The sequence below is a fragment of the Paramormyrops kingsleyae genome, chromosome 10 (genome assembly GCF_048594095.1).
Source record: "Paramormyrops kingsleyae isolate MSU_618 chromosome 10, PKINGS_0.4, whole genome shotgun sequence".
In the NCBI taxonomy this organism is placed as follows: Eukaryota; Metazoa; Chordata; class Actinopteri; order Osteoglossiformes; family Mormyridae; genus Paramormyrops; species Paramormyrops kingsleyae.
The window spans coordinates 16,513,581-16,540,345 of record NC_132806.1 but is presented as its reverse complement, the minus strand read 5'-3'; the positions used below and the strand labels follow the sequence as shown (position 1 = coordinate 16,540,345).

Here is a 26,765-nt window from a genome sequence, read left to right as displayed (position 1 = left end):
TACAGCGAACCTAAATACCTAAGTTATTAGTCAAATGAAAAAATACAGAGTATCGTTTATGTATATTCACTGTATGCTCACACCGAAACGTAAAGTTAAACAAAATAAATCTAAATAAATTCATATGAAAAAACTGAGCTGAATTATTGCAGTAAATAAACAACTGTTAAAAAAAACACAAAACGTGCACTTCTTAAAAAGAACATTCGCTTTTATTTTAATTGACAAGTTTTATTGTTTCTTCGTTAAATAAAACATTCTTCGTTCTCTCGGTTTTATTTTTTTCCGCCAGAAATTGTAGCTAAAACATGTTATATCTAGTTACAGAAGCTCTTGTTTGAACGAGGTTTTAGTGTAGAAAAACAAATAAAACGACGCCGAAGCGGCTGGGTTCCACTACAGGCAACAAAAGCAAGGTGCAGCTGTCTCTCATCTAGTGAGAACAAATGATTTTCCTTTAATTTATCCGTACTTTTCGTTTTGGTCATTCATACATTTTGCTTCTGGAAGAGATAAAAGAAAAAGGCAAACAGCAGAGGGAATCAAAGATGAAATAATACTAAGACAGGACAATTGAAATAAAACTCCAGGAAAGACAATGTGATATTGGACACCCCTATAAAATGATTCTTCTCCGGGCCTCAGGATACTGGTTTTTACATCAAGTGTGGTACTGTTTTAGTTCGTTTAAGCAAGATAGTTATATTGCTCTAAGAAAAAAGCTACATAAATACGTGTCAAAGATCTTTAGTCTCCCAGGGTAATATTATTTGAAGCGTCATGTTAAACTACAAACTATGTAAATAATGAAACAATAGATGAGGCAGTAAAAAAAATGAAGGAAGATAAAGAAAAATACACAAAGAGGCTATAACGTTAGGAAGATACGTCAAGACTTGAGTTTTTGTGGACAGCACATTGCCTGTTAACAAGCAGCCGGGAGCCCGTCAGTTCGACTAGGACCCAGTCCATAAAATAAATGTTGTGTTTTAAAAATAGTACCAAGTAATTTATTGTAGATGTTGTCAGTGTAACTCATGGTAACTCAGTGTAACTCGTGGTCAGAAGGAGCTCATGGTGCAGCATGAGAATATGAAGATGACGAGAAGAAATGGGGAGTTATGGGTTTCTGTCAGAAAACAAAAGATGTTCATGCGATCGGTGGGGACCATATTAAATCCCAGCCTCAGAACTATAAATAAGCTCTCTGACAGTTTTAAGGTATTATTTCAGGTGAGAGCAACCTTCTAAGAGCATTCATGTCAATTAGTCTCGGCGCCCAGCAGGTCCCAGACCTCCAGTCAGTGGCCCTGCGTTGTCCACATACTCCTCATTTCCTCCGCTGGTGTCATTCTAACACATTTTGCCTTTGATCAGACTTTGAGCTTGTAATTGTGTGTGTGGAATATTAGGCCAGATGAGTGCATCACTAATGTGAAAAATCAAAGGTGTACGTTCAGTATCTACAACCTTATACACACCGATGATTCACAGTAGTTGTGGGGACCCACTGTGTTCGCTGGTTTTTATTTATTTATATATTTATTTAGCTCACATGACCTCATAAAAATCAGTGTTGACTGAGGTGTTTAATAAAATCATCTGACAGCTTTTCAAATTTAGCCTTATGGGAAGAAATGCACTGTTATGATACAACATGAACAGCTGTGCACAATGAGTAACTGACATAAATATGTGAAATGTCTAAGTCATACTTTTCTCTGTATCATTCCACGTGTATCTTCTATTATTTATTTGTGCACTGTGAGTTGTTCTTTGTACCAGGCCTGGCTGAACCAGTAAGCGTTCCAATATGCTTGTTGAACACGGCCAATAACATCACTAGAATCCCAAGTGCATTTTCGGTGATCCTCGTTTATGTTAATTTGATAAAAGTATTAATTAGCTCAATGAAAACAAATTATGTAAGGAGCAGACTGAATGTGGCCACAGCATACAGTGGGTCCCCATTACACCGAATGAGAGACAGCATCAAAAAGCAAAACTTTGGGACAGATGTTGGTACACATACAGGGAAGGAAATCACCAGAGTATGCAATTTGTTTACAACAAACAAAATTAGAGCAAATGTGGAACTGCTGAGAACACCAGTAAAGATACACTGTGTGACTTTACTGCCCAGTCTAAACACACTGGTGCTGCCTTAAGTGCCGTTCAGTTTCTCTGTCATTGCTTTAAAACCCCAAACCTACCCCCCCCCAGCCCACACACAGTTCTATATACTGGTCCCGAACCGTACAAAAGCAGGCTATCTGGCATTAGGCTATATACATCACTCACTGTCTAATTCAGTACAGAAGAAAACTAGTCCGTCTACAGCAGGTAAATAATGGTGATATTGAAATCACTCCCGACTAAGATTTCCTACCACTTTCTGAATAAATCGGAACATGCATATGTGCCAATCTGACCCTGAGTGTCTGTATGTGAATTCTGGCCAACAAAAAGCGACATACAAAAAAAGACCATTCCAGTCATTTTTTCAATATATTCAATAATAAATATTTTTCCTAATTAAGTCACCTTTTGACACATTCATTCAAGGCTGATTGTCCCCAAAATACCAAGCCATGTTGCAACGCAATTGAAATTCCAGAGGAGTGTTAATCTCTGGTTCTGCTATGCTATTGGTACCTCCATGTTTTGGTAGAGTCTCGTATTATTGCTGTCTCTGAGCTGATTACAATTACTTCTGGTCTATAAATAAATAGTCATCATTCCAGCAGTTTGACCCAAACGGGCTGTGGGTCAGAAAAGGGTGTGTGTACGAGATGCAAAATGAACAGGAACGCAGGTCAGAGATGTTGAGGAATGGTGGTTTGGTACTGGAAACCAGCTACTAGCAGCTACAGTTTTCAAGAAGCTTAAAGCACAATCATAGTGTTATAATTCCAACTGTGGTCTCTGAAAGTACGAGTCTGGGGGCACCACAGTGACACCGAGACACCCTCCCCCCACCCCCGCAGCCTTCCAATGTTCCATTCCACTCTGTCTTTAATCAGCATGCCTTCTCGCTATCCCTCAAACACACGCACACGCACACACACAAACACACAAATAAATTCTTTCATACTTCCACCTCCAACATATACACAAATCATGCACACAGGTGTGTGTGCACAACTAATTGTGCAAATGCACATACAAACACTGACAACCCTCCTTCTCCTCAAGGGCCACACATTTAAATTAAACAAAAGAGAAACAATAAGGCGAAAATATAAAATTCAAGATAAAAAAAAAAACAAAATATGCACCAAAACGGTTTCAGCATTAAATGAATGTAGACAGACGTACTAAACGACAGTACAGAGTCCTCATGCTTGCCCATTTCCACCCACTGCGAAAAACCTTGACGTGTTGAAAACTAATATTGCTGAAATAATGGTTTCTCATCCCATCTGAGAATGTGACGGAACTACAATAAATCATTCGTACATTAGAGTAATTTCAGTCTAGCAGCATATGACTGCACCAGTCGTACCACGTTTTCCTTGGTCATATGGTCATACTCTATTCATAGATATATAAAAACTAGTAATATTAGAAGTAGGAGTATGAATTGTATTATTTGATAATTTCTTTATCATCATTACCATCATTCCTCTTTTTCTGGAGAAAGGAAATGCTAACTTTTGGTGGTTCTTAATCGGGGCCTTGCTGGATCCAAGATTAACTGATATCCATTGTGGTGTTCAATACCAGTTTCATTGCACCTGTGTGTCTGCGTGTCAGTCGATGTGTATGTAGTTCTCCAACATGCATGCCTCTCATGTGTGGTTAGGCTTGGGTTTCTCAGTGTCTGAGGGCATAACCTTCCAGTAATGGAATGCTTGGGACAGTTGCACAAATATGAAGAAATTCAATAGTGTAACTGAAGGTTTGTATCACTATTAAACATTTTGTTCATATGCTTAATTATGTGTACATTTGTGTGTAGATCTGATTGGATGTCTGTGCATATCTATGTGTGTTTGTGTGGCATCATTTGTGTGTGTGTGTGTGTCTGTGTGTGTGTGTGGGAGACTAAATGTAGTCATGCTGTTCTGAGGCTAAGCCCTGTGGTGAGCAGTGTTTGAAGGGAAGTTCCTATGTGAAAGTACAGCTCTGGCCCTAGGTGGCGCTGTTGCTGCTGGGTGCAGTGTCCTGTTGGGCTGGGCTGGGTCGCTCCTGTAGGTTCCTCTGATTGTGGCAGGCCTCTCGCATGCTGATCAGCCTCCTCTCCTGCTGCTCCTCCAGGGAACGCCAAAGCTCGGCCCGCTCCCGTTCCCGCTTCAGCTCCCTGTCAGGAGGAGGCCACACACACACAGACGTGCACATGCACACACACACGCACACACGCACACACACACACACACACACACACACACACGTTATTTGTTCTTCTGGGGTCTTCATAAACTTCACAAAGCAACACATCATGTTGCTTCACATTCACAAAATCAAAAACATGTCAGAGCTGACAAACTAAAAGGGTAACACTTTACTTGACAAGGCACAAATATAGTATTATATGTTTACTTACAGTATCTCTTAATTAATGACAATGTCTTAGTTACATACTGATCTCATGTTAATTCATCATTAATGAATCATGATGCATGTAGCTACTGTTTACTATAATTCTGTAAACCTTTGTGAAATACTGAAGGAACTAATGAAGGAATAAATAATGAATAACGCATGTGAAATACCAATCAAATTTGTTCATCATTTATGAATCATGACATCTTTTATCTCTGGCAGTAACTATATTTGTTCATGATTTGTACTTCAGTAGTAACTACTTCAGTTATTACTAAGTATTTGTGCCATACCAACCACCTAAAAGTTCAGAGTGTATCATGTGGGGGCATCTTTGTAAGGTCATTTATTATTTAATATTGTGTGAGGACAGGAAATCAAGTGCACTTACATGCAACAGAGATCCACACATAGACACATGCTCTTGCAGCACACTACATCACACACAACCCCACCTGCTCAATCTCACGTTAATGCATACAAACGTACCAGTTAAACATTTGTTGGAACTTCCTACATGAACAGGAAGTGTAATTAACACACACACACAAATACACACACACAGGTTTGTAATTATATCTTTGTGGGGACTCTCCACTCATTTCTATGGGGAAAACTGTAACCCCAACATGATGACCTTAACCCCTACCCAGCTCAAACCTTAAGTCCTTAAGGCAAAACCTTAAGGCATGTTTAGTTTTTTGATTGCATTTTCAGATCTTTGTGGGGACCTGAAAAATGGTCCGTATAATGTCAAAATAACGGGTTTCATTCACATTGTGGGGGGCATTTAGTCACCACAGTGTAATATAAACCTAATCCACTCACTCTCTCTCTCACACACACACACACAAACTCACTTCTGTTTCTCCACTTTGTAAGAGGCAGTGAGCTCATCAAAAAGCTTGCTGTTCATTTCCATGAAGGTCTTCAGCACATTGTAAATGAGAGACACAATCGTCCTGGGTACATTGAGCAAAGGAAGAGGGAATTTTATGACTGAAAAGCACATGCGAAGAATTTCAACCAATGTAAACAGATTTCGTAGGCAAACAATGTCCATGTCAATCACTATTGTGAGCTGAGCACAGATCTTCAATCAGCTCAGTGAGGATCTACTGAAAGTGGGGTGTAAACTGTGGAGTGTTGCTCGGTGACAGGAGATAGACTCACTGGTTCCAGTGCTCTTTGGAGACTCTGTACAGTGTAGCAAAGACCAGAGGCAGGATCACCTGACAGTTCTCCTCGATCAGGCTCAGGATGTACTCATTGTTCCAGAAATACAGAGCCCGCTCTGCGACCTGGGGGGCGAAGGGAATGTGACACTGAGGACCTGGCAGTCCCACCCGGGCTAAGAGAGCGGCCCACTGATGTCCTCCGAGAAAGCGAGCCGGGAGCTGCTCAACAGCTGCAGCCCTAAGTCATGAGAAGTGCTGCCCAAAAAGGCTCATATGGCATATTTATTCAAGAGAAATGCTGAACTTATTTAAATCTCCTTATCATATATCTTCCAGCTTGGTCACTACTTTGAAAGCTTTGCTAATATGTTGTCGCTCTCCAACGAAAATCCACTTTTTGATTATTGTGACTTCATACTATAAACAGAAAATACATGTTCTCCTCTGTCTGCTGATAGTGTTTCACATCCGATTGACCAATGAAAAGTTTCATGAATTCATCTATTTAACTAGTTTTTATGTTTGTAGTAAACATTTGTATTTATGCTAGTCATTTATAGGGATTACTACACTTTTATTTCACTAATTTTAACAACTTAACATTGATAGCTAAATAACTAGCTAACATCATTGATAACTGTGAATATAAAGCAAGATTAGTTTCCATCTTGCTGACACAGACATATTTGCCTCACTGACAACAATCCACGTAAGTCTATTAAAAACTGTTCACTGACAGCTGTGTAAAGTCTGGTTTCTATTTGTGATGCTAAGGGTGTCTCATTATGTTGTTTTGGGTTTATTTTATGAAATAGTTTTTGAGAAAATTATTGTTTTTCCACATTCCTGAAATAATGGATTTTTTTGGAGTTTTTCCATCTGACAGCAACAAGATGCAGAAATGCAATTGATGCACCAGTGACATGGTGAATTTGGCCTTAGAGGTTGGATAAGGGAATACAGACAGAATGAAGAAAAGAGGAGGAAGGAGAACTGTCGAGAAGGCGGAGATAATGAGGAGGTGGATAGCAGAGATTAAACAGCACTCCAGTAAAGGGTATGCCTGGTGTAGTTATACAAAACAAAATCAAGGTATAGGAAGTGGCAGAGCTGAAGAGGAGGTGGCCCAGAAAGGGCAGGGGGACACGTATGAGGAGCTGCCCGTCATCTCTGACCTGGAAGTGTGGGCTGGAGATGCAGGCAGCAATCTGCTTGAAGAGTGGCTCCTGAACCCGGATGAACTGCGAGGGTTCGATAACATCCAGGATCTCTTCCATCTCTCCCAAGAACATCACCTGCTCACCATGAGAGGCAGTACATCAGCTCATACCTGCGTGAAGGTCTAGACTTGCGAGCCCAAAAAATATCTGTCATCAAGTTTTTCCCCATACGGTCATCAGTGTTTTAATGCCGCTGATCAAAATGACAAGGTGAACTAGCTGCACGCCACAGAATACAAAGTAACTCAGAACTGTGGTTGTAAGCAACCCAGAAAAAGAGCCAGAAACATACAACAGCTACCAAAGCTGACTGCCTAGGGGTGTAGTTTACATGCGTGTACATATTGCTTATACTGATATACAGCACTGTGCAAATGTCTTAGGCAGTCAGAGAAAATGATATTTAAATGATCTTCATGCTCACATAATTTACAAGTCCAACTATTTTGTAAATGTTGGTTACTTTGAAAACCCAATAAAAAAGTTTATAATCTTCATATTAGGGTAAACTATTATGTCTATCAAAGTGTTAGCTTAACCATTTCAAAACCTCTCCTGAAGTCACCGCAGTATTTGCAATAAACATCTATACACTAGTGATGGGTAAATGAAGCTTTATAAACCATTTGCTGTATTTTCTGACCCCACTAGATGGTGCTCTCTCATCATAATAGAGCTCAAAGCATGCACCAAAGCAAGCCAAGAGCACCATCTAGTGGGGTCAATAAATACAGCAAATGGTTCAAGGTTCATACACCCATCACTACTACACACCCATGTATTTTTTGACTCAACCGCTAGCACACCCAGTTTGGCTAATCAGTACCTTGCTGACTTTTTAAATTAATTAAATTTATTAATCAACTAACAACATATATATCGAAGGGCTGAGGTGCCACTGAGGAGAGCTTTGGGAACTGAAGCAATGTTCTCCTAGCCATCCAACGAGATATCAATAAATTGAGAACAGAAGAAATTCCAATTATTATTGTGCTGCTATTAATTTCTATATGTTCTAATATTAAACTGTTTTTTTTTGCTCAGACACATACACTTACTTATTTCATGTTATTTCATGTCTAGAGGGCTCTAATAATGTTAAAAGCCATATTTAGAAGGTCGTGAACAGGTTTCCAATGCTCTAACTTCGAAAATATTCTATTTATAAATAAAGAATCCTACTTCGCGGATTTCGCCTATTGCGGGTTATTTTTAGAACGTAACTCCCGCGATTAACGAGGGACCACTGTACTGTACATCAGTAAACCCCTCTACTGTATAATAAAAATAGACATAGCACTTCTTCGGAAACCATCTGAATAATGGCCTGGCTATCCCGGTTTAGCTTCAGCTGTTCATCCATACCTGCAACCAGCACCTTCACATGCATGTATGAAACGGCCTACTTTCCTCCAGCTTTCTCACCTCTTTCTGGGTGCAGGTCTTTGGCCAGTATTTCAGCAAACCGCGGATTATCTGACAAGGGGAACAGAATCATTATGGCGTTGAACAGCAGCTTCCTGTGTAGACAGCAGTGATACAGGCACTACTCTGTACCTGTCTGCACTTGGGAATTAAAATCCCTCTTGGGTCCCAGCAGGTACCCCCTTGGACAATGTACAGCCATTATAGTATAAAGGCAATTTGTACAGCAGCAGTTGCAGTAGCGACCTGATGCACTGCATTTTAATGTATAACAGTGTTACATGATACTCCCAGAATAGCACAACTAGCTCCTTAATGGAAACAGTGGCTCTGGTCTCAAAACAGCAATACTTGGATGTTGCACAAGCCGGGAAGTGTAAGCCAGTGCGAGCAGTGTTGAGTGGGTGGATGGGACTTACATATTCTGTGACGGTGGCGTCCTTCTCCATGAACTGGACGACACAGTACGCCAGCTGAAATAAGCAAGCGGGCACGGCTTTGTAAATGGAGATTTACCATAAGCCAGTGTTTCCCAATCCAGTCCTGGGGACCCACAGTCAGTCTACATTTTTGCTCCCTCCAAGCTTCCTGTTAGAAAGTCCACATTTTTGCTCCCTCCAATCTCCCTGCTAGAAAGTCCACATTTTTGCTCCCTCCCAGCTCTCTGGGAAGGAGCAATAACCTGGACTGCCTGTGGGTCCCCAAGGACCAAGTTGGGGAACAGTTTGCTGTCAGCCCACCCCCCTCCCCCCCAGTAAATGCTCAGCCCCCCTATCCATTCATCTCTAAGTACGCCCCTGGTTGGGTCTTCAGCCAATGTGTGTTCCTGCCTGGGTGAGGATTCTAATCTGTCCACAGATGGCAAGACGAAATCACATTCCTCAGATGTCACTATAGGCTAATTTATTTGTGGCAAAACATGAAGAAGACTGAGCTGGTGTACCGTACACAGAGCCTGCCCTGATTTTTCCTTAAATTTAAATAAAAAAGGGGGAATGTCAGCTCTCCATAGCCTCTCATTTCCTGGGCTCTTTAGAAAGCTCACGACAGCAATTAAAAGGGTCGTGTTGATAACAAGGGTAGCAACCACTTCTGTCGGTTTCATTTCGTATCTGCTTTTCGTTTGCGGTGACAGCCTGTACACATACGCCATTACCAAAACTGTGGAGATGCCTCGCATTTTCGGCATTTCACTAAAAAAATACTACACAACTATTGGCGGTAATGTTTATAAACAATTATAGAATGCTACAAATATCATACACTGGAAGATTAAATAAGTAACAGGAACAACAGCTGAATAAAGATCCCCCAGTGTATATGCGGGCTTGTGAATATGTTTTTAGCTGAACATTACCTATGTACACTCCTGTGCGTTCATAGAAAGAAATATCAATATAAATACCTGCTTTCTGCAATTAAAAAATCTAATCACATGCATTTTTCTTTTAATACAGACTGTCTTGCTATAGATATATACATCCCACACACATAATACATGATGATGGTATAGCAAAGGTTTTTTCTTTTTTTATAGCTTTATACACATTTCTAAACTGCAGACGTACAATGATTAGCACTGCAAAGGGAACAGCAGACGGAGCCATTTTGGCTCCTGTGAATGAGAGGAACACTTTGACATTGTGAGGCCCACAGCTGTGGCACAAGGCACCTGTGAAGTTCCCCTTCCCCTTAGGGTTGCCCACCAGACCACAAAGGAAATCCTGAGAGAAGTCACTGCGAGTTCCGCTCAGCGGCTGCACCCCACAATCGTCGCTATGGCGAGCAGGCACTGCAACGACTGCGTGTGTGTTTACATCAGAAAGGGTGATGTAACTCTCTTCCTAGCTTGTGAGCTGGGCCTTTAACAAGTTCTAGAGTGATTCCTTGAAAAAAAAAGCAAAGAGCAAAGAGCTACAGGAATTTTTCTAGTTTAAATGAGCATTAGACTAAGATTAAACAGGCTGCGTGTGAACAATGAAAGTTCTGGTTTGGGACAATGATACTGATGAAGGGAGTGCTGATTAAGGAGCTGACAGCTTAAAGTCCAGGGAATCCAGCAGGATATAAAGGTACAGAGGAGGGGTCTGAAAACAGCCATTTTTCTGCATCTTAATCCATGCTGATGTTTAAAGAATAACTGTGACAGCTATTCAAATCAGAGGCATTACAAACCTTAATATAGAACATGGCATCAAAGAGCCCTTTCAGGATGGTACAAGCATATAACTAGTTCATCATTTTTCAGCACAGTCATTAGTGTTTATAGTTTTATAATGATATCACACAGTCTAATGTTTTCTCCAGAAAACCAAAGGGGAGCAAAATGACAATGGCCAATTGGAACAAACCATAAATTATCAAACGTACACACAATTTAACAATTCACATAATCAGAGACACACTGCACCTCCACTATTTGCCTGCAGGATTCAGTGGCCCATGCTGGTGTCGCAGGTTCGGTACAGCTCCTCCCCTCCTTCCCTACCTCCTCAGATGACCTGGAAGCTCAGTTCATCTGAAGTTCGGAGGTCACCCCCTAGTGGCGGCTGCTGTTCTCCTGCCCACCTAGTTAATTACTTAAGGCTTTGGGGTACATTCTCCAAGATCAAATCTGTGTTTAATTTTATTGCAGAAAATTGCATTTTCTTTTAATTGTGGGTGCTCCTGAAAAACATAAATATTTTTACACCTCCCTCCCCCAAATCCCACATACTGTTGTCTGTGGATTGAATAATACATGGATGGGATACTACTGGGGGGCATGATTTGAATAATACATGGAGGGGATGCTAGTGGGGGAAGCAGGGAAATGTAGGCCACGCTGCGGCTTCAGAGCCCAGTGAGAGTGCTCATATACCAGATCATCACAATAATTATACGCGCCGGGTACACTCTCACAGCGGCATAAATGTAACGATGGAAATGGGATACCTCACACACACTCATACACACACACACACACACATACAGACACACACACACACACATACAGACACACACACACACACAGACTGCACACGCGCACATGGTAACGCACACGTGTATTCAGAGAGCTGTGCTGCCCAGGAGGGGCCAAGCACACGGTGTTATATATATACCACCAAATAACCAAATCCAACAATTTATTCTTTATGTAACGTCTCACTCCCAGTGGGGTTTTGCCACGACAGTGTGACTAAAGAAGAACGGTGGGGAAATTAACAGTTTTTTTAGTCTGGATTTTAGCAGTTTGCTAAAACATTTGCAACGGAGAGTCGGGACTCCAGAGGGCCTGCTTCAGAATCCTCATTCACATCTACTCCTTGGTCACATCTACTCCTCGGTCACATCTACTCCTCGGTCACATCTACTCCTCGGTCACATCTACTCCTCGGTCACATCTACTCGGCAGAACCGGCCAAATACCCATAAAATAATTACAAAATAACACAATCGCTAAATAAACGTCCGTTGTATTTGCATGGAGGAAATGTAGTTTATTTTTACATTCATGATAAATCTTGAAAAATAAATAATGAAAGAGCAAATCAGAGCTCAGGCTCTGGCTGTTGCCGTCTCTTTGCAGAGGACTGAGGGTTTAAATTCACTATTCCCTGATAAAGTCACATAGGACACTAATTTAAACTCATAGTAGTTTTTCCTGCACAGTCAAAACTTATCTTCATTTCCATGTATTTACTTGTTCTGTGCTGCCATTTTACTTTGCTCTCCATCTTACAGTGCAAACGAGGACACATGATCCTTCTGGAGGTTTTGGGCGACTCTGTAGCTGACAGGTGATAAATCACATTGATAATGCCTGTGATTTATGGTGGAGCACAGTGGAGAAATCCTGTTTGTCATCATCGATGCTGATATTTTACTCATATACGCCCTCTAATGATCAAAAATAAGCATGACAGCTATTGCACTGTATGTACATTATCATCCATTCTTTTCCCATGACTTCTTGTCCAGTGTAAAGTTATGGTAACCACTAATGAGAAACAAAAACATTATCGACAAATGCCAGCATTATTTTACCAGCTACAATCAGGTGAATATATAGCACTTAAACAATCCCTTTCAATCACTAATGTAGTAGTGCGCTAATGTAATGGAATATTTGTCTCACTAATGTACTATTTGCCTCACTTATAAATTGCTTTGGACAAAAGCATTTGCTAAATAAATATAAAACAAATAAATAAGCAACATAGAACAAATAATGACTACAATACCATGTGTTTTTCTGAAACAGAGAGCTATTAAATACTGTTCTCTTATAATATTTAAAAATCTAAACCTAATATTTATAAAAACTGCACTCAGGATGATTACAAGAAATTATACAGAAAATATTTGGTAATAAAAAAGATATGTAATTGTACTTTCCTTCCACATGAAATCAGCTACTCCAGCTCTTCTCACATACTAAATTAATCAGAATTAAAATAATAAAAAATTTGATAAGCAAGTTATTTAATAATGTGACCCGTATCACAAAGAAGAGGACTGAAGATAGATGAATGGATGGAGGTTATTTCATTCTTCTGCTCCCTAAATTAATTTTGCCACCACGGTATTCTCCTCTGCAGGTGAAGCAGGTTAGTATTGTTCCCTGGTTAGCTGTTAGAAAAATTTGATCAGTGGCACCCATTTTCTGAAGGTGCACTAGATTATTTTAAAGTACTCTCCATTGAAAGCTGTGAGACAACAATGATTTTGGCAATCATTGTCTGTCAGCTTCAATGTAAACATGCCTCTTAGGCTCAATTTAAACATCTTTCAGCTTCAATATAAAGATAATTTTATGTTTCTCTGTTTCAGTGTAAGTATGATTCTGTGCCTGGATCAGCCTCGAAATTGCCCTAATCTCCCCTTCTTTTTCTCAAAATGCCTTAAAATCGGGTTCTGTGGCCTGGCATTGCCCCATCAGATACAATGACCCCTCATATCACTTGGTAACTGGTCACTTGAAAATTTTACACTGAGCGTCAAAAAACAGGAAGTGCTAAGACCTGCTCAGAGAACATGTTAAGCATGTTCCTTGCCAGGAATGGAAAAAAATTATTTTCAGTCCCAGAAAGACCCACAGATTCTGATATAAAACTCATTTCACATTTCTGCGCCCCTCATGGATCTTTAAAGGAAGTAAATATAGACACTGACTGACTTACAGATGCTAGATGTGTGTCCCAGACGAGGGCTCCTGCCCTTTCTCTGCTCACCTTATTCCTACGCACATGTTGCACAGTGATTACCTAAGATTCCACTGTTATCCACCTACATGTGACATAAACCCATTCCTGAAAGTTCCATTTTTAACCAGTATGCAATAAGCAGTTACTTCATAAATCGACCTAGCTAGTTAGCTAGATGTTGGAACAAAAGCGGGTAAAGAGTTTTGTAATATAACCTTAAAGGCATTTTCATAACTCAAGTGCAGATGAGAATTACTGTTTTCCTTTCAGGTTTCACCCATATCTTTGCTGTTTCCTTAATATCATCGTTCTTCAGTAACTCTCCAAAATACAGTAAGCTGGCATTTTTGCACACAGAACCTCTATATACCAAAGCTGATTGGTCAATGCTGATGCAAACGCAAACAAATGACTTTTACCTTTTTTCAGTGCTAACACTGAATCTGTGTAACTGTAGAGCTGAGTATTGCGTAACATCGCTCTCACCATGACTAAACGGATCAGGACAAATGTAGATAGTATTGCAGCCTTGGAAATACCCATGCTATCCGTTAAAGTCCAAGTCCAAAGTCAAGAAATAGAAAAATTTAATTTAGCACGTTACTTATCTAAAAAGACTGAATAATCAAAATCACGAAACTGTTTTGTATCTGGACAAACTGCTGCAAGCTTCTTATCGCTTACTTGTGCCAAAAGAATTATCTTGAAAAGGAATCTTTCATGAAAAAAGAGGACAACTTCAAAGAAGTACTAGATATGACTTAAATAATGTCCAGAAAGGCTGGACAAATATTGCCATATTTTTATATTTGATTTGCTTCCAAGACAATGTCATATTTTAGCTGCTATTTTGCAATGTTAAGGCAAGAGGCCACCTATAGAACTTAGGGTTAGCCAAACATATGTGGTTTTCCAACAATGCTGCATACTTCTGTCTTCCTGAAACATGTAACGCCTGTGTCTTATTCTACTTTACACTCCATCTATTGATGCATGTGTAGGGTGACCAGATAATCCATGTCAGGGAGGACACCTTTGAGCTACTTCAGGTTCCTGTACTTGGCTAAATAGTTCACTTCTTCTTGTGTTTTGACTGGTTTGTTTTCTTGATTGCAAGACTCATCTGGCTGCAGAGGTGGAAATTTCAGGTTCAGAAAATTCAAATCCAGACAGAAGATTTTGTTTCAACCAACTAGTTCAGTATAAAGAATCATTGTCACAGAGTGCTCAGCTGGTTGACTGAAACAAAATCTTGGTCTGGATTTGTACTTTCTGGACCTGAAATTTCCACCTCTGTCCAGCTGATTCACATTAACATTAATGACACATGCATGGTTATAAGAGATGGGCCAATCAGCATACAGCAAGTGAAATCTAGGTCCTTTTAATTGAAATGGTAGTTTACAAATCCTGTCCTAGCTCAGTGTCCTCCCTGACATGGATTATCTGATCACTCTGGGCATGTGCTTCCTAACTTCCGCCTACCTGGATCTCAGTGCATCTACATGGTACAGCCCAGAGGTGGAAATTTCAGGTCCAGAAAGTACAAATCCAGACCAAGATTTTGTTTCAACCAACCAGTTGAGTACTCTGTGACTGTGACTCTTTATGCTCAACTGGTTGGTTGAAAGTAAATCATGGTCTGGATTTTTACTTTCTGGACCAGAAATTGCCACCTCTGGTACAGCCCATGTGTTCCTGAACCTCCATCATATTCCTGCACTAACGAGGCACAGTCCTACCTGCCACGGTGCCTCTCACTGTCAGGGCACTAACCTGCGCGTGGAAGATGGAGAGGGACTTGGCCGTGTGCAGAGGGATCAGCACCCGCACCAGGAACTGCTTGTGTTCTGACTTGAGAGGCAGGGCGAAGCCATTGATGATGCTTTGGGATGCAGCAGATGGGAGAGTGAGGTACGGGGAAGAGGAGACAGAAGTGAGAACAAATGGCAAACGCTGTAGACTCATCACACCAGCCTACTCCTGTTCCCTCCCGAGCAAATCCACATGCTTTCATTCTCCCTCTATTTTTCACTGCAGATTCTGGCCCACCTCCACGCATAAAAGGATGGAGTCCTGAAATAAGAACCCCCCCCCAGATCCTTTCCAGGCATTCTGACTCTCTTCTCCTTGGCTTCCTCCCTCCTTTTTCTGCCCCCCCCCCCAGGAAAATCCGATCCCCCATCCCCTTTTCCCAGTTCCCCGTACCTCCTGGGATTGATCTCTCTCTACTTTTCCTTTCTGTCTCTCCACCAATCCCTCTCACAGGAAAGGGAGGATCTTTTTATATCAGAGGGAGAGAGTGACTAGTGCTATAAATACCATTGATGGAACAAACCAGCAAACTCCACCGTGAACCCCCATCCCCCCCAGCACTCTGACTCACTTCCTCGCCCTCATCCTCTCCCCGTGTCTCTGTCTCTCCCTCTACCACAAAGCTGCAAAATAGGGGGGGAAAAAAGCTGCGATGCAACAGCTTCATTCCCTCCGAAGTGCAGCTCGTCTCACGGGCGGTAAAGCGCAGGACCATTAGGCCAGGCGCTACACTATTTTCCACACAGCGTCAGCGATTTGGAGAAACACAAATCTCTACCTTCCCAGTATCTCCAGAAGCTCAGCCACGCCATTGAAGTGCTCAGTTTCATAAATGAACCTGGAACCACACAATGCAGATTGTAAGCATCTTGCAATCCATCGAACCACAGTGGACAAGCAGATTAGGCAGGGTGAGCCAAAACAATAGCAATACAGTTAATAACAAGCCAAAAAGCACACCTGTCTTTCTGACCCTTTCCCCAAACCTCGTCGTAGGGAGAGAGTCTCACTTCAGGCTGTTTGGTGTGAATGACATGTAGCAGGGGTGGGCAATCGTATCCTTAAAGGGCCGGTGTGTATGCAGGTTTTTAGGATAACCTGTACTGTAGGTCAGCTGTTCAAACACAGGTGTGAGGACTCTTCAGCCAATCAGTCCCCTAATTAGTAATAAGTGAAAACCCGCATACACAGCGACACTTTCTGGATAAGATTGCCCACCTCTGACATATAGTAACTGCATTACACCTACGGGCTGGACACACACCAGACCCAGCAGAGCCAAGGGCAGAAGGAAGGTGTAGCGGTCTTGCTAAAGGACAGTTTGTTTGCTACTGATTTAAAGGCCTAACGATGACCAGCAAGGTCATGCCGCCAGCACACTTGCCAGACTGCGGGGATGAGCTGGGGGGCTCATTTAGGTTCTGTCACACACTCCTCCTTGCGGAGGACAGTTAAGCTCTGCAGCTCCATAAATCAGCCAGCGAGCCGCTGTCTCAGAGCTGGAGTTAGCTGCTCCACGTGATGCACGGAGAAACACAGCATCCCAGCCCAGCTAAAGAGAGGGACACTTATGGAGGGACCCTCACAAATCCTTCAGCGGGACTTTCATTTCATTACTTCAGTGTGACCAATCAGATCAGAGCTTTTAAATGCTGGGTCCTTAAGACGGAGCATCTCATTGGGCAATATGGAAAACACTCCTCCAGGAGAGACAGGACAGTCTGACGAATATGGAGAATGTACGTGACACCCCGTTCAAGATGTGCAACCTTCATCCGAAGGTTGGAGGGTGCAACTCCTTAAAAGACATTTAAATATATTAGGGATACTGTGGGGGGCGGGGGGGGGGGGGCATAAATCTCTGTCAGATTATACCTCTACCCCACCCTGACAGAAGCAGAAAACAGACCAGATAAAACCTCATTCATAAGTGTGAAGAGAAGCATGCTGACACAATGTGTTATTCCAGTGCCTAAGGCGAGAGGCACAGCTATATGCGGACTCTATACTTATTTATATACATCCTAGGCTTCTTGTACTTTTGGGCCTGTTTTACTTAGCTGTGGGCCCAATACACCACAAACGGCCAGTATGGTGGCTCAGCGGATACCACTGATGCCTCACGCCTCCAGCACCAGAGAACTGAATCCCACCTCTGTTCTGCGTATGAAATTCACAATTTCTCCCACTGTTGCACGGGATTCCTCCTGCAGCCCAAGGACACGCTTTTAGGCTACCCAGCGTTGGTACTGAACTGCCTGGTGTGTGTGCATGCCCTGCAATGGACAGTCATCCAACAGTCCCTTCTGTTTAATCCTGTCTAAGGACCTCTTTTGCACAAATTAGCTGGGATTAAGATTAGGATTTAGGGTCAGCTGATCCAGGATCAGTTCTTGCTTAAGTTCATCCCTTAAGTATCAGGTCTACTGGTAAATCCCAGTCAAATATCCTTGGTCCTTATAAGCATAAGCCTGTACTATAACCTAAGCATTGCTACATGGTTAGTAAGCTACTACTTGCCTTCTAATATAAATTTTCTATGAGAGATACAGCAGTGATATCTACCCCGCGGTATTCTTCGCATTTATTGTGCAGTACTCCTGCTCGGAAGCTGTGACAGAGTGTTTGCCAAGTACATGTGTTCTAAGAATAAATTCACAGGAATAGGAATCACAGAGAGGGACACCCTCAAATGAATTTATAAAGCAGATATACATGTAAACGGAGGGAGGTGCCGGGCTCAGCAGGTTAAGACGTGTCTGCGATCAGAAGGTTGTTGGTTTGAATCCCAGGTCATTAAACCTGATGACTCCAGGGGTACTGGATGTTGGCTGACTCTGTGTGCCTCATGGAGAGCAAGATGGCGTAGGCGGTGAATAAAATATCACTATTCTTTTCCACGTTGAGAAGGAGGCTTCCCGCAGGAATGAACCATGGCTGACACGGTACAGACCTGAGGAAGATGTTGTTGATCTGTTTGCGGATGTAGGCCCGCAGACCCAGTAGCTTGCCGTAGACGCGGTGCAGGATGGTCTTCAAGTACTCCCTCTCCCGCGGGTCCTCGCTGTCAAACAGCTCCAGAAGCTGCGCCGTACAGGGCAGGGATGCCGCACGCAGACGCAGGTGGCCATTTGCAAGGACATGGAGGGTTGGACGATTAGATCGACCCGGTCCGAGACCGCCGCATGCAAAAACGCTTGCATTTCAACATCTTCCTCCATCCTCTCTAATCCTCAGAACTCAAAGCGGCACACCAAAGGTGAATGAACTCAAGAAAGGCATCTTCACCTGCAGGACGAATTTCTGGTCCACATAGCGTTTGGCCACGGAGGGCTGGAAGTCTGGGCACTCAAGGAAGCGCAGGAAGAACTCATACACGAGCTGGAGAGAGAGACATGGATCAATGTCACAAAACGATACAGAAACACACACCCATGCACACACAAATATAGGAAAATGAAGCAGGTCGACGTATATAAACATGAAGATGGACAGTAGGTGAGGGAGGTGTGGAACGGGAAGATGAAAAGGAAGGAGATACATGGAGGAAGGAAGATGGCAGCCTTATCAGTGCGAGGCTTCAGGCGAGGCAGAAACGACGGAGCTCCACCTGCAGGTGAGGCCAGGAGGCCTCCAGGGTTGGCTCATCCTCCTCTGGGTCAAACTCGGGATTCTCGCTGGGTGGTAGCGTGCGGAAAATGTTCACCGAAATCTGAAGTTGGGAGAGATGTTTCAATGTAAGGTGTGGCACAGTACATTGCATGGCACCTTAGAGTCACATTACATGATGCTCTTATCCAGACCATGGCTGACATACAGGAAGTCAGGCATCCTGTACTATGGTGCACATATATTGTATAACTTTCAAGAATATCAGACCCAGCACTTTGGGCTCCAAGATTTCATATTTTATCAAGTTACTCTGGATTTTACAGTACAGGTAAATTTGTGTGATTTTAACAGTTAACTTCACCATTTTGTCCGTTCTCCTCAACTTCACCTACTCCTGCCCTCCAGCGCTTCCTTCTGCTTTCCTGCCCAGTTTCACTCCCAAACCCCGCCTCCTTCCCCATCCCCACCCTTACCATCTTGATGGCCTCGGGATATAGAGGTTCGATCAGCACCCCCCGGCCGGTAGCCACACATTCCACCAGCTCGTTGAGCGCTGCCCGTTTGACCTCCTTGCCCTTCAGGTCGGCCACGCAGTCCAAGAAGTCGAAAAGCACACAGCACTGCTGCAGCTTCTTGCAGAACAGGTCATGCAGCTCTGCCACGGGAGCATCTAGAAGTGAGGGAGAGGAGAGGAGAGGAGCAGAGAAAAGAGGTGAGGAGCAGAGGAGAGAAAAGAGGAACACAGAGGAGATGAGAGGAGGAGAGGAGAAAAGAGGAACACAGAGGAGAGGAGCAGAGAATAGAGGACCACAAAGGAGAGGAGAAGAGCAGAGAAGAGAAAAGAGGAACACAGAGGAGAGGAGCAGAGAAAAGAGGAACACATAGGAGAGGAGCAGAGAAAAGAGGACCACAAAGGAGAGGAGAAGAGCAGAGGAGGGAAAAGAGGAACACAGAGGAGAGGAGAGGAGAGGAGCAGAGAAAAGAGGACCACAGAGGAGAGGAGAGAAGGAGAGAAAAGAGGAACACAGAGGAGAGGAGAGGAGAGGACCACAGAGGAGAGGGGAGGAGCACAAAAAAGAAAACACAGAGGAGAGGAAAGGAGAGGAGAGGAGGAGAGAAAAGATGAACACAGAGGAGAAGGGAGGAGCAGAGAGAAAAGGGGCACACAGGAAAGGAGAAGAGCAGACAGAAGACAATGGGAGAGGTGCAGGGAACAGAGGACCAGAACAGAGTAAAGAGCAACGGAAAGGAGCAGAGAGGAGTGGAGACAAGAGGAGAGGAAAGGAGAGGGGAGAGTTATGCACCTCGCAGCCCTGCCCTTTGTGCACCAAACCTGTGGGAGGTTTCACCAATCAACCCACCTAAGGAGTCTGGGTAATTGCCAGATTAACTGCGAAAGAAGCAAGTGAGGTCTACAGCCTTTGCGTCTACATTTTAAAGCAGGATAAGAGCAGGATGACAAAGACGAGCTGTCAGATCCTTTCAAAGAGCTTGGTAAGGAAAATGAGTGATATCCATTATCCATTAACAAAAGATATCCACTTCCTAACGCAAGCTATATGAACCACAATGCAAGGGGGAACAAACTGAAACTGAGTCATTTATGGTCGTAATGCTGTTGCCTCAGCATAGCAGTGGTTATTATCATAAAAAACACAACATGACAGGCGGCAGAGACCAGGTGCAGCTGAAGAAGCAATAGCCTCAGTGCAGAGATGTGTTTCCTATCCTCTGCCTACGTCACTTATTCCCTGCCTGCATCATAGGGCAGATTCCCATAAGCCTATTACAGAAGAAAACGCCTATTAAGGCAGAAGATGAAACATCTCCTTTGGTGATTTATTCTGCTTTACATTGTTGTGGTCTTAATGAGGACTGAGTTTACAAATGAGAGAATCTGTTTAGCCCGTTCCAAACTTTTGTAATACAGCTTTAACAAAAACAGGTGGGCGAGTCTTTGATTACATTTTCAATGGATAGTAACTATGAAGAAAGAACACTGGCACAAATAATCAGAAAAAGGATAAAAAGGTCGAGACAGATTAAGCAAAGTAAATGAGAGGATCCTTATGAAGTCTGTGAGGAAAGGAAATATTAATTGGCGTGAGAAGGGAGGCAGGTATTACTTATCTTTCTGTCCGGCGAGAAAATGGTAAACAATGTATCTATTTTAACTAAATTCAATTGAACAAGATGGAAGGGGGTGTTAAGTCATTGGCTTTCAGATAAGGCAAATTCAGATAAAGCAAAGACTTTACTTTGATTCTGTAATCTATGAATTACTTTGATCCACTAGATAAAACACTGCATAATATCCATAACTCTCTGATTGCTACTAAATATAGAAAGACAAAGTAAAACTGGGATACAGGGAAACAGAATAAGGGGACTGGGGAAGATATACGGGTGACATCATCCTGCTACATCTCTGCCCACGTCTCTGTGTTTTGTCTGCATTTTTATTGCATATTTTCTGTGACTCTCTGCAGGTTTTCCAGAAGCAGATCATCAGCTGCAGTGCTCCTCTTTAAATAATGTTTCTGTTTGGGCCATTTTGGGTCAACCCACACCCCAGACTTAAAACACACAAACAGAACCTTAATAGTAATTGACTGTAACAGATGCTTAAGTCAAAACACAATACGGCTAATGCTGTAAGCGTATCTACGCTAAAAAAATGCTCCCACTTCTGTGCTTTGCCAGGCCACTATGTTCTTTGTAGTTCACTGTTTGACTAGTTCACTGTTTGACTAGTTCACTGTTTGTGATGTACTAATGAAAATCATGTCAATTTCACTTTCTTTAGGCAGTTAAAATTCTTTGGTTTGAGATTGATTTTTGAAGAATAACAACTGTCTCTCCCATGACTGTTTGTGTTCTTTTAATGCTTTTAAGAGTGAACACATTTACCAGCCATTTCACCTCATCTCCATCGTTAGCTCTGCTGTTTCTCTCCCCGCTCACACTTTTCTTTTCTTTTGATCCGATCCCGTCGTCCTGGCCATTTACTCCAGTTCCCTCCCAGCAGCTTCTCTGCATCCTCCCATTCGCTATTGATCTGTGAAGCTTTGGATGCAATGGGAAGCAGTTTCCATATCTGCTGTAACCTTATACCAAGCTGCTCCAAATGTCCTCCACTTTGCAAAGATGCAGAAGCACACGCATGCGCACAAACACATGTGCACACAAACACATACAAACACACACACACACAAACACACATACACACAAACCCAGTAAGGGAATGATGTACTGGCCCACACATGCACAGATACTCATGCACAAAGACACACAGCACCCATAAACAACAACAAAAACACCTTCACTAGTCCACTTGCCACGTCCGCGGGTAAGGCACAGCCCAAATGCAGATAACAATGACCAAACAGGGAGCACAGGACTGGGAAGCACTTAAATACAAGACTGACGAAGGGGAGAACAGGAGACAGCTAGGAGGGAAGAGAAAGCTTGTTTGGAGCCACGCCAGGGGGAAGACAGGAGAGTTGGATGGGCGGAGTCTGCAGGGTGTGCCACTACTGAGAAAGGCATACACAACCATATATTTGCAACTTTTCATGCATAAATACACTAACCCACCAGTGAATCATATGCACAAAAAAATATAAATACACACAACATGACACATTGACACATTATAACATTCACACGCCCCAAACACAATAGCAATGTGACATACATAGAATGACACACGGTTCAACGTGCTCAAATTCAAACCAACACGCAAGCACGGTGATTAGCAAATTCAAACCAACACGCAAGCACGGTGATTAGCCAGCAGTCAAATATGAGCCAGCAAAACATACAAACAGAACCAGTTACATCCAGACAATAGTTAAAGCACCACTGAAAAATGCAAAGCTATTCAGTGCCATGACCTGTACACAAATATACACCAAACCAAAGACATATCACATCAAGCTATGTGCACTGAGACAGGCAGACATAAACATCAAATGAACCCTATATGCCCATCAGAACCAACCTAAACTGACAATATCTGAAGAGCATTCATGTTTGAGAGGGGGGGGGGGCGGTGTAAAGTGTGATTTCTGGGAACCAGGGCACAGTATCGTGCTGTAAGCTTCGACTGAGGAGTTTGGCTTAAGGCAAACAGCTATTTAAAGAGAATCAGAGAGACTCACGAGGTCCTGAAGAGGAAAGCCCCAAGAAGGAGCCAGAACAGAACACATCCAATGAAAATACTGCTTTTCTCGCATTCTCTCCCTTCGCACAATGGTCACTGCTAACATCTAATATATTCAGACGTATGCAGAGAGATGCATGCATTCATGTATACACGCAGAGCACTGGGCTACCTGCAAAGCATCAACCACTATAGAGACCACTGGCAGCATGGCATAGAGACCACTGACAGCATGGCATAGAGACCACTGACAGCATGGCATAGAGACCACTGGCAGCATGGCATAGAGACCACTGACAGCATGGCATAGAGACCACTGGCAGCATGGCATAGAGACCACTGACAGCATGGCATAGAGACCACTGACAGTCCTTGGGTTGCTTTTTATTACTGTACTATTCTCTGAATTTCATTTCCCAGCAGATGTTTGATTAAACCATTCAGGTTCACAGATGGAGTCAAACAGGTGAAGTTGGATTGTTGATTACTTCTTAATTTCTGGTTCATTTAAGAGTGTAGGCCACAGGATAATGAAACCTGCTCTCATGCCAAATTTTAATTTTTTTTTATGTTACTTAGATTTTAAATGCAAACATGGTGCCATGTTAGGCAGCCAGAGGTACTGGTAGAATATCACATATGAAGACATTTAGAGGATTTAAGCTATACATTGATTGTTATGGACTCATTTTGCTATATAGTTCTTTCCAAAATATCAAATATTTTGAAGTGATGCAAAGTGAATAGTTTATTTTTGATGATTAATTTGTACTGTCATATATTGTCATGTGGAAAGTCAGGATTTATTTTTTAAAAATCATGAAGTGCTCCATTTGTAGACGCACTTACACTGGATACTGGATCTGCTAGATATCTCTGGGCATCCGATATGCACTCTACATTGGTTAAAAGCTGAACTGCTGATCAGATTGTCATAGGGTACATAGCATACAGCTAGATATTTCGGATACACCTTTAAGGTACGATCTAACGGTCAGGGGCATCAGGGGGTGGGGGGCATGATACTCAGATTCAGGAGTTATTGAATACATTATTCAGAAAATTGGGTGGATGGGGGGCAAAGTGACATTTTGTCAGGGGGCCCAGAATCTCTAGATACACGCCTGCTGACAAAATATGACCCTGCATAGAAGTGTTATCTAGGTATGTTTGCAATTCGCTCTGAAATAATATCCATGCTAACAAAATAAAGAATAAGAAACACAAGTGCAGTTAGCAGACAGCACTTTCCATTTTTTTGTTTTTTTATTTTTAAATCCTATAACATCATGTGATTCAAAAGCAACCTGATGAAAGGAGCTCTGTCTCTAGATCCCTAAGGGACAGATTAGAGATCTTCAAGAACAAACCAAGGCAGGCCAGCTTTCCAGCACCCGAAATCATCCGGACATGCCCCTCCTAGCATTGATAAGGCCCTGGTGCATTACCTTTTAGGAGGAGGACAGACTGAGTATATGAACTGCACTCACACTGGCCTGTGTATGAAACAGGCTGTATGGAGGTGCATGCCGGGACAGGCCCAGTGTTCTCTATCTGCTGACCACTGGAGAGCATTTAAAGCTTTGCACTGTCATTGCCAAAGATGTCGATAAAAAATATGACCAAGTGATAACCGGGTCAGGCGTCTTGAGAATCATTTGTGTTTATAGAGCAAAATCAACTTAGTAGGCCAGATCAGCAAAAACAACATGTTCCCTGAAGAAGTGACCAAAACTCTTAAAATAAGTCTAATATCAGTCAGCTGTATAAAATTACTGATTTTCAGTAATAATTAACCCCCAAGCTTGCCTCACACTAGAAACAACTTTTTTTTGTTCCACACACAAAAAAAGGCTATTTTGTTATTTTCTTGAGTCTGGTGGCTACAGTCTACCTGTGGTTATTTAGCCTAAACAAATTAGGCTTCCTTAACTGCGGGAACATGAAGTTAATAGCATTACCTATTAAGGCCCTCTTTGGCCCTGATGTAAACAAAATGATTTACTGCTAATGCTGCAACACGAGCTAATTATTCACACCAGTTAAATTGTAGATGCAGTAGTACTGAATGCTTTAAGACGAGGTCATAAAACCCCTTAATAACCGTTTATGTTCATTTCGTTTTAGAAAGATTTCAAGGTTCTTTATACAGATTCCAGTTCTTTGGTGTTTCTATGATATATGCATTTTTAATATATTCCAACACACGCGATGCTCCGCATTACAGATTTAATCGGGTTTGCAACGTCGGATTTACCTTTAAGTAATGGTAGCGCTGTCAACTCGACCTGGGAGCTCTGATATCGGAACTGCGACGAGCTATGAGAGCGGCGCTGCCGCGCTCGGCGCATCGACCGGCGGGGGAAGCCATCCACCTTCTCCGCGCTCGGCACGGAGAAGCCAGTGGTCGGCGAAGAGGGGCTGGACGGAGGCAGCTTTGTGGTGTCCATCGTTGCAGTAGTATTGGTACTCAAGAGGAGGGATGTTCCGTGGATGATGGAAGCAGTAAAAAAGGCAGCTGCTGTGATTTAACTAATAAACTAATACATTAAAACGGATGACCTTTAAAAAGTATTGAAACGTTTAATTAATGGCGATTAGATTGTTCGTAGAAATTCATTGGTAGAGAAATGAAAGGATTACGTGTAGTGGATCGCTAGGTAGGTTAAAGATTGCGAGAGCAATGTAGGTGTCCACTGCGATTAGCCGTTTGAACGCGTCTTAATACCCGGAAAATGGGTTTATTTAAAATATACACGTAAATACAGATAGACACAGATATATACGTATATATCTATATATTTATATCTCTATATAGAGATCAAAGTCATCATATGTATTAGTCTACTACAATCTCGTTGCCGTATTGGCGTCATCAGTAAGTCACCGGCCTAAATTTGGTATTTATTTATATATTTATGACATAAATAAATAGATCCACACACAAAACGAATAAAATAAATTTGTTGCAATTATTCAACTAGTATTATAACGAATATACATTAATCTGCAAAAAGCAAATCTAATAAAATCATTATAATTCAGTTAAAATCCAATTGTCACCGGTATATGTAACAAAAAATAAACTATTAACTACAAAATTTCACCAATTTCATCCGACCTCTTCTTCTCGATGGTCTGTCATTCGATAATATGTTTCCTTTTTGTGCCGTATTTCGTGTTATTTGGAAAGGAGCGGATGATCCACGCAGGGTGGGGATAGGGAGTTCAAACGTGCCGACATGTGCGAGCCTTCTAGCGGATGCTGCTGTCACCCTGCGCTCTTCTGCTCTGTCTTACAGCAGATCCCCCGAACAGTCGTTTGTGCTGTTTTTCCAGCCTTTTTCACCTTCTAGTTTTCCTCCCTCGTCGTGTCATTCGTTGGCTCGGTGTCTTTCTCCGTGTTTGTTGCGCTCAGGTGCTGCAAGACAACAGATTCACACACTGCGGATAATGGCTGCTTGGTTCCGTCTTTATTGCACGTTATATTCCTTTGTTCCGTTTGTATATTCGTGTGTCTGTACGTTTTGGTTATTCTCTGTATTGAACCAATTGTCCTCCGTTTAGCTGTCCCCCGAATCTCCTATTGACTGTTTGTATGATCTTCCTGTCTTTCTTC

At 42.4% G+C, this 26,765-nt stretch overlaps 1 protein-coding gene across 1 annotated transcript; it reads right to left on the bottom strand.

Moving 5' to 3' along the window:
* Positions 1-217: 217 nt before the first annotated feature.
* ppp2r5b (protein phosphatase 2, regulatory subunit B', beta) lies at positions 218-26,764 on the bottom strand. Its single transcript, XM_023795336.2, has 13 exons — positions 25,404-26,764; positions 19,455-19,651; positions 18,980-19,081; positions 18,658-18,750; positions 18,323-18,453; positions 16,148-16,207; positions 15,331-15,439; positions 8,788-8,841; positions 8,369-8,419; positions 6,899-7,018; positions 5,719-5,846; positions 5,406-5,507; positions 218-4,303 (listed from the first exon to the last, which is right to left on the bottom strand). The coding sequence occupies exons 1-13, from the start codon at positions 25,594-25,596 to the stop codon at positions 4,135-4,137; spliced, it is 1,509 nt and encodes a 502-aa protein (XP_023651104.1). The 5' UTR covers positions 25,597-26,764; the 3' UTR covers positions 218-4,134.
* Position 26,765: the final 1 nt, after the last annotated feature.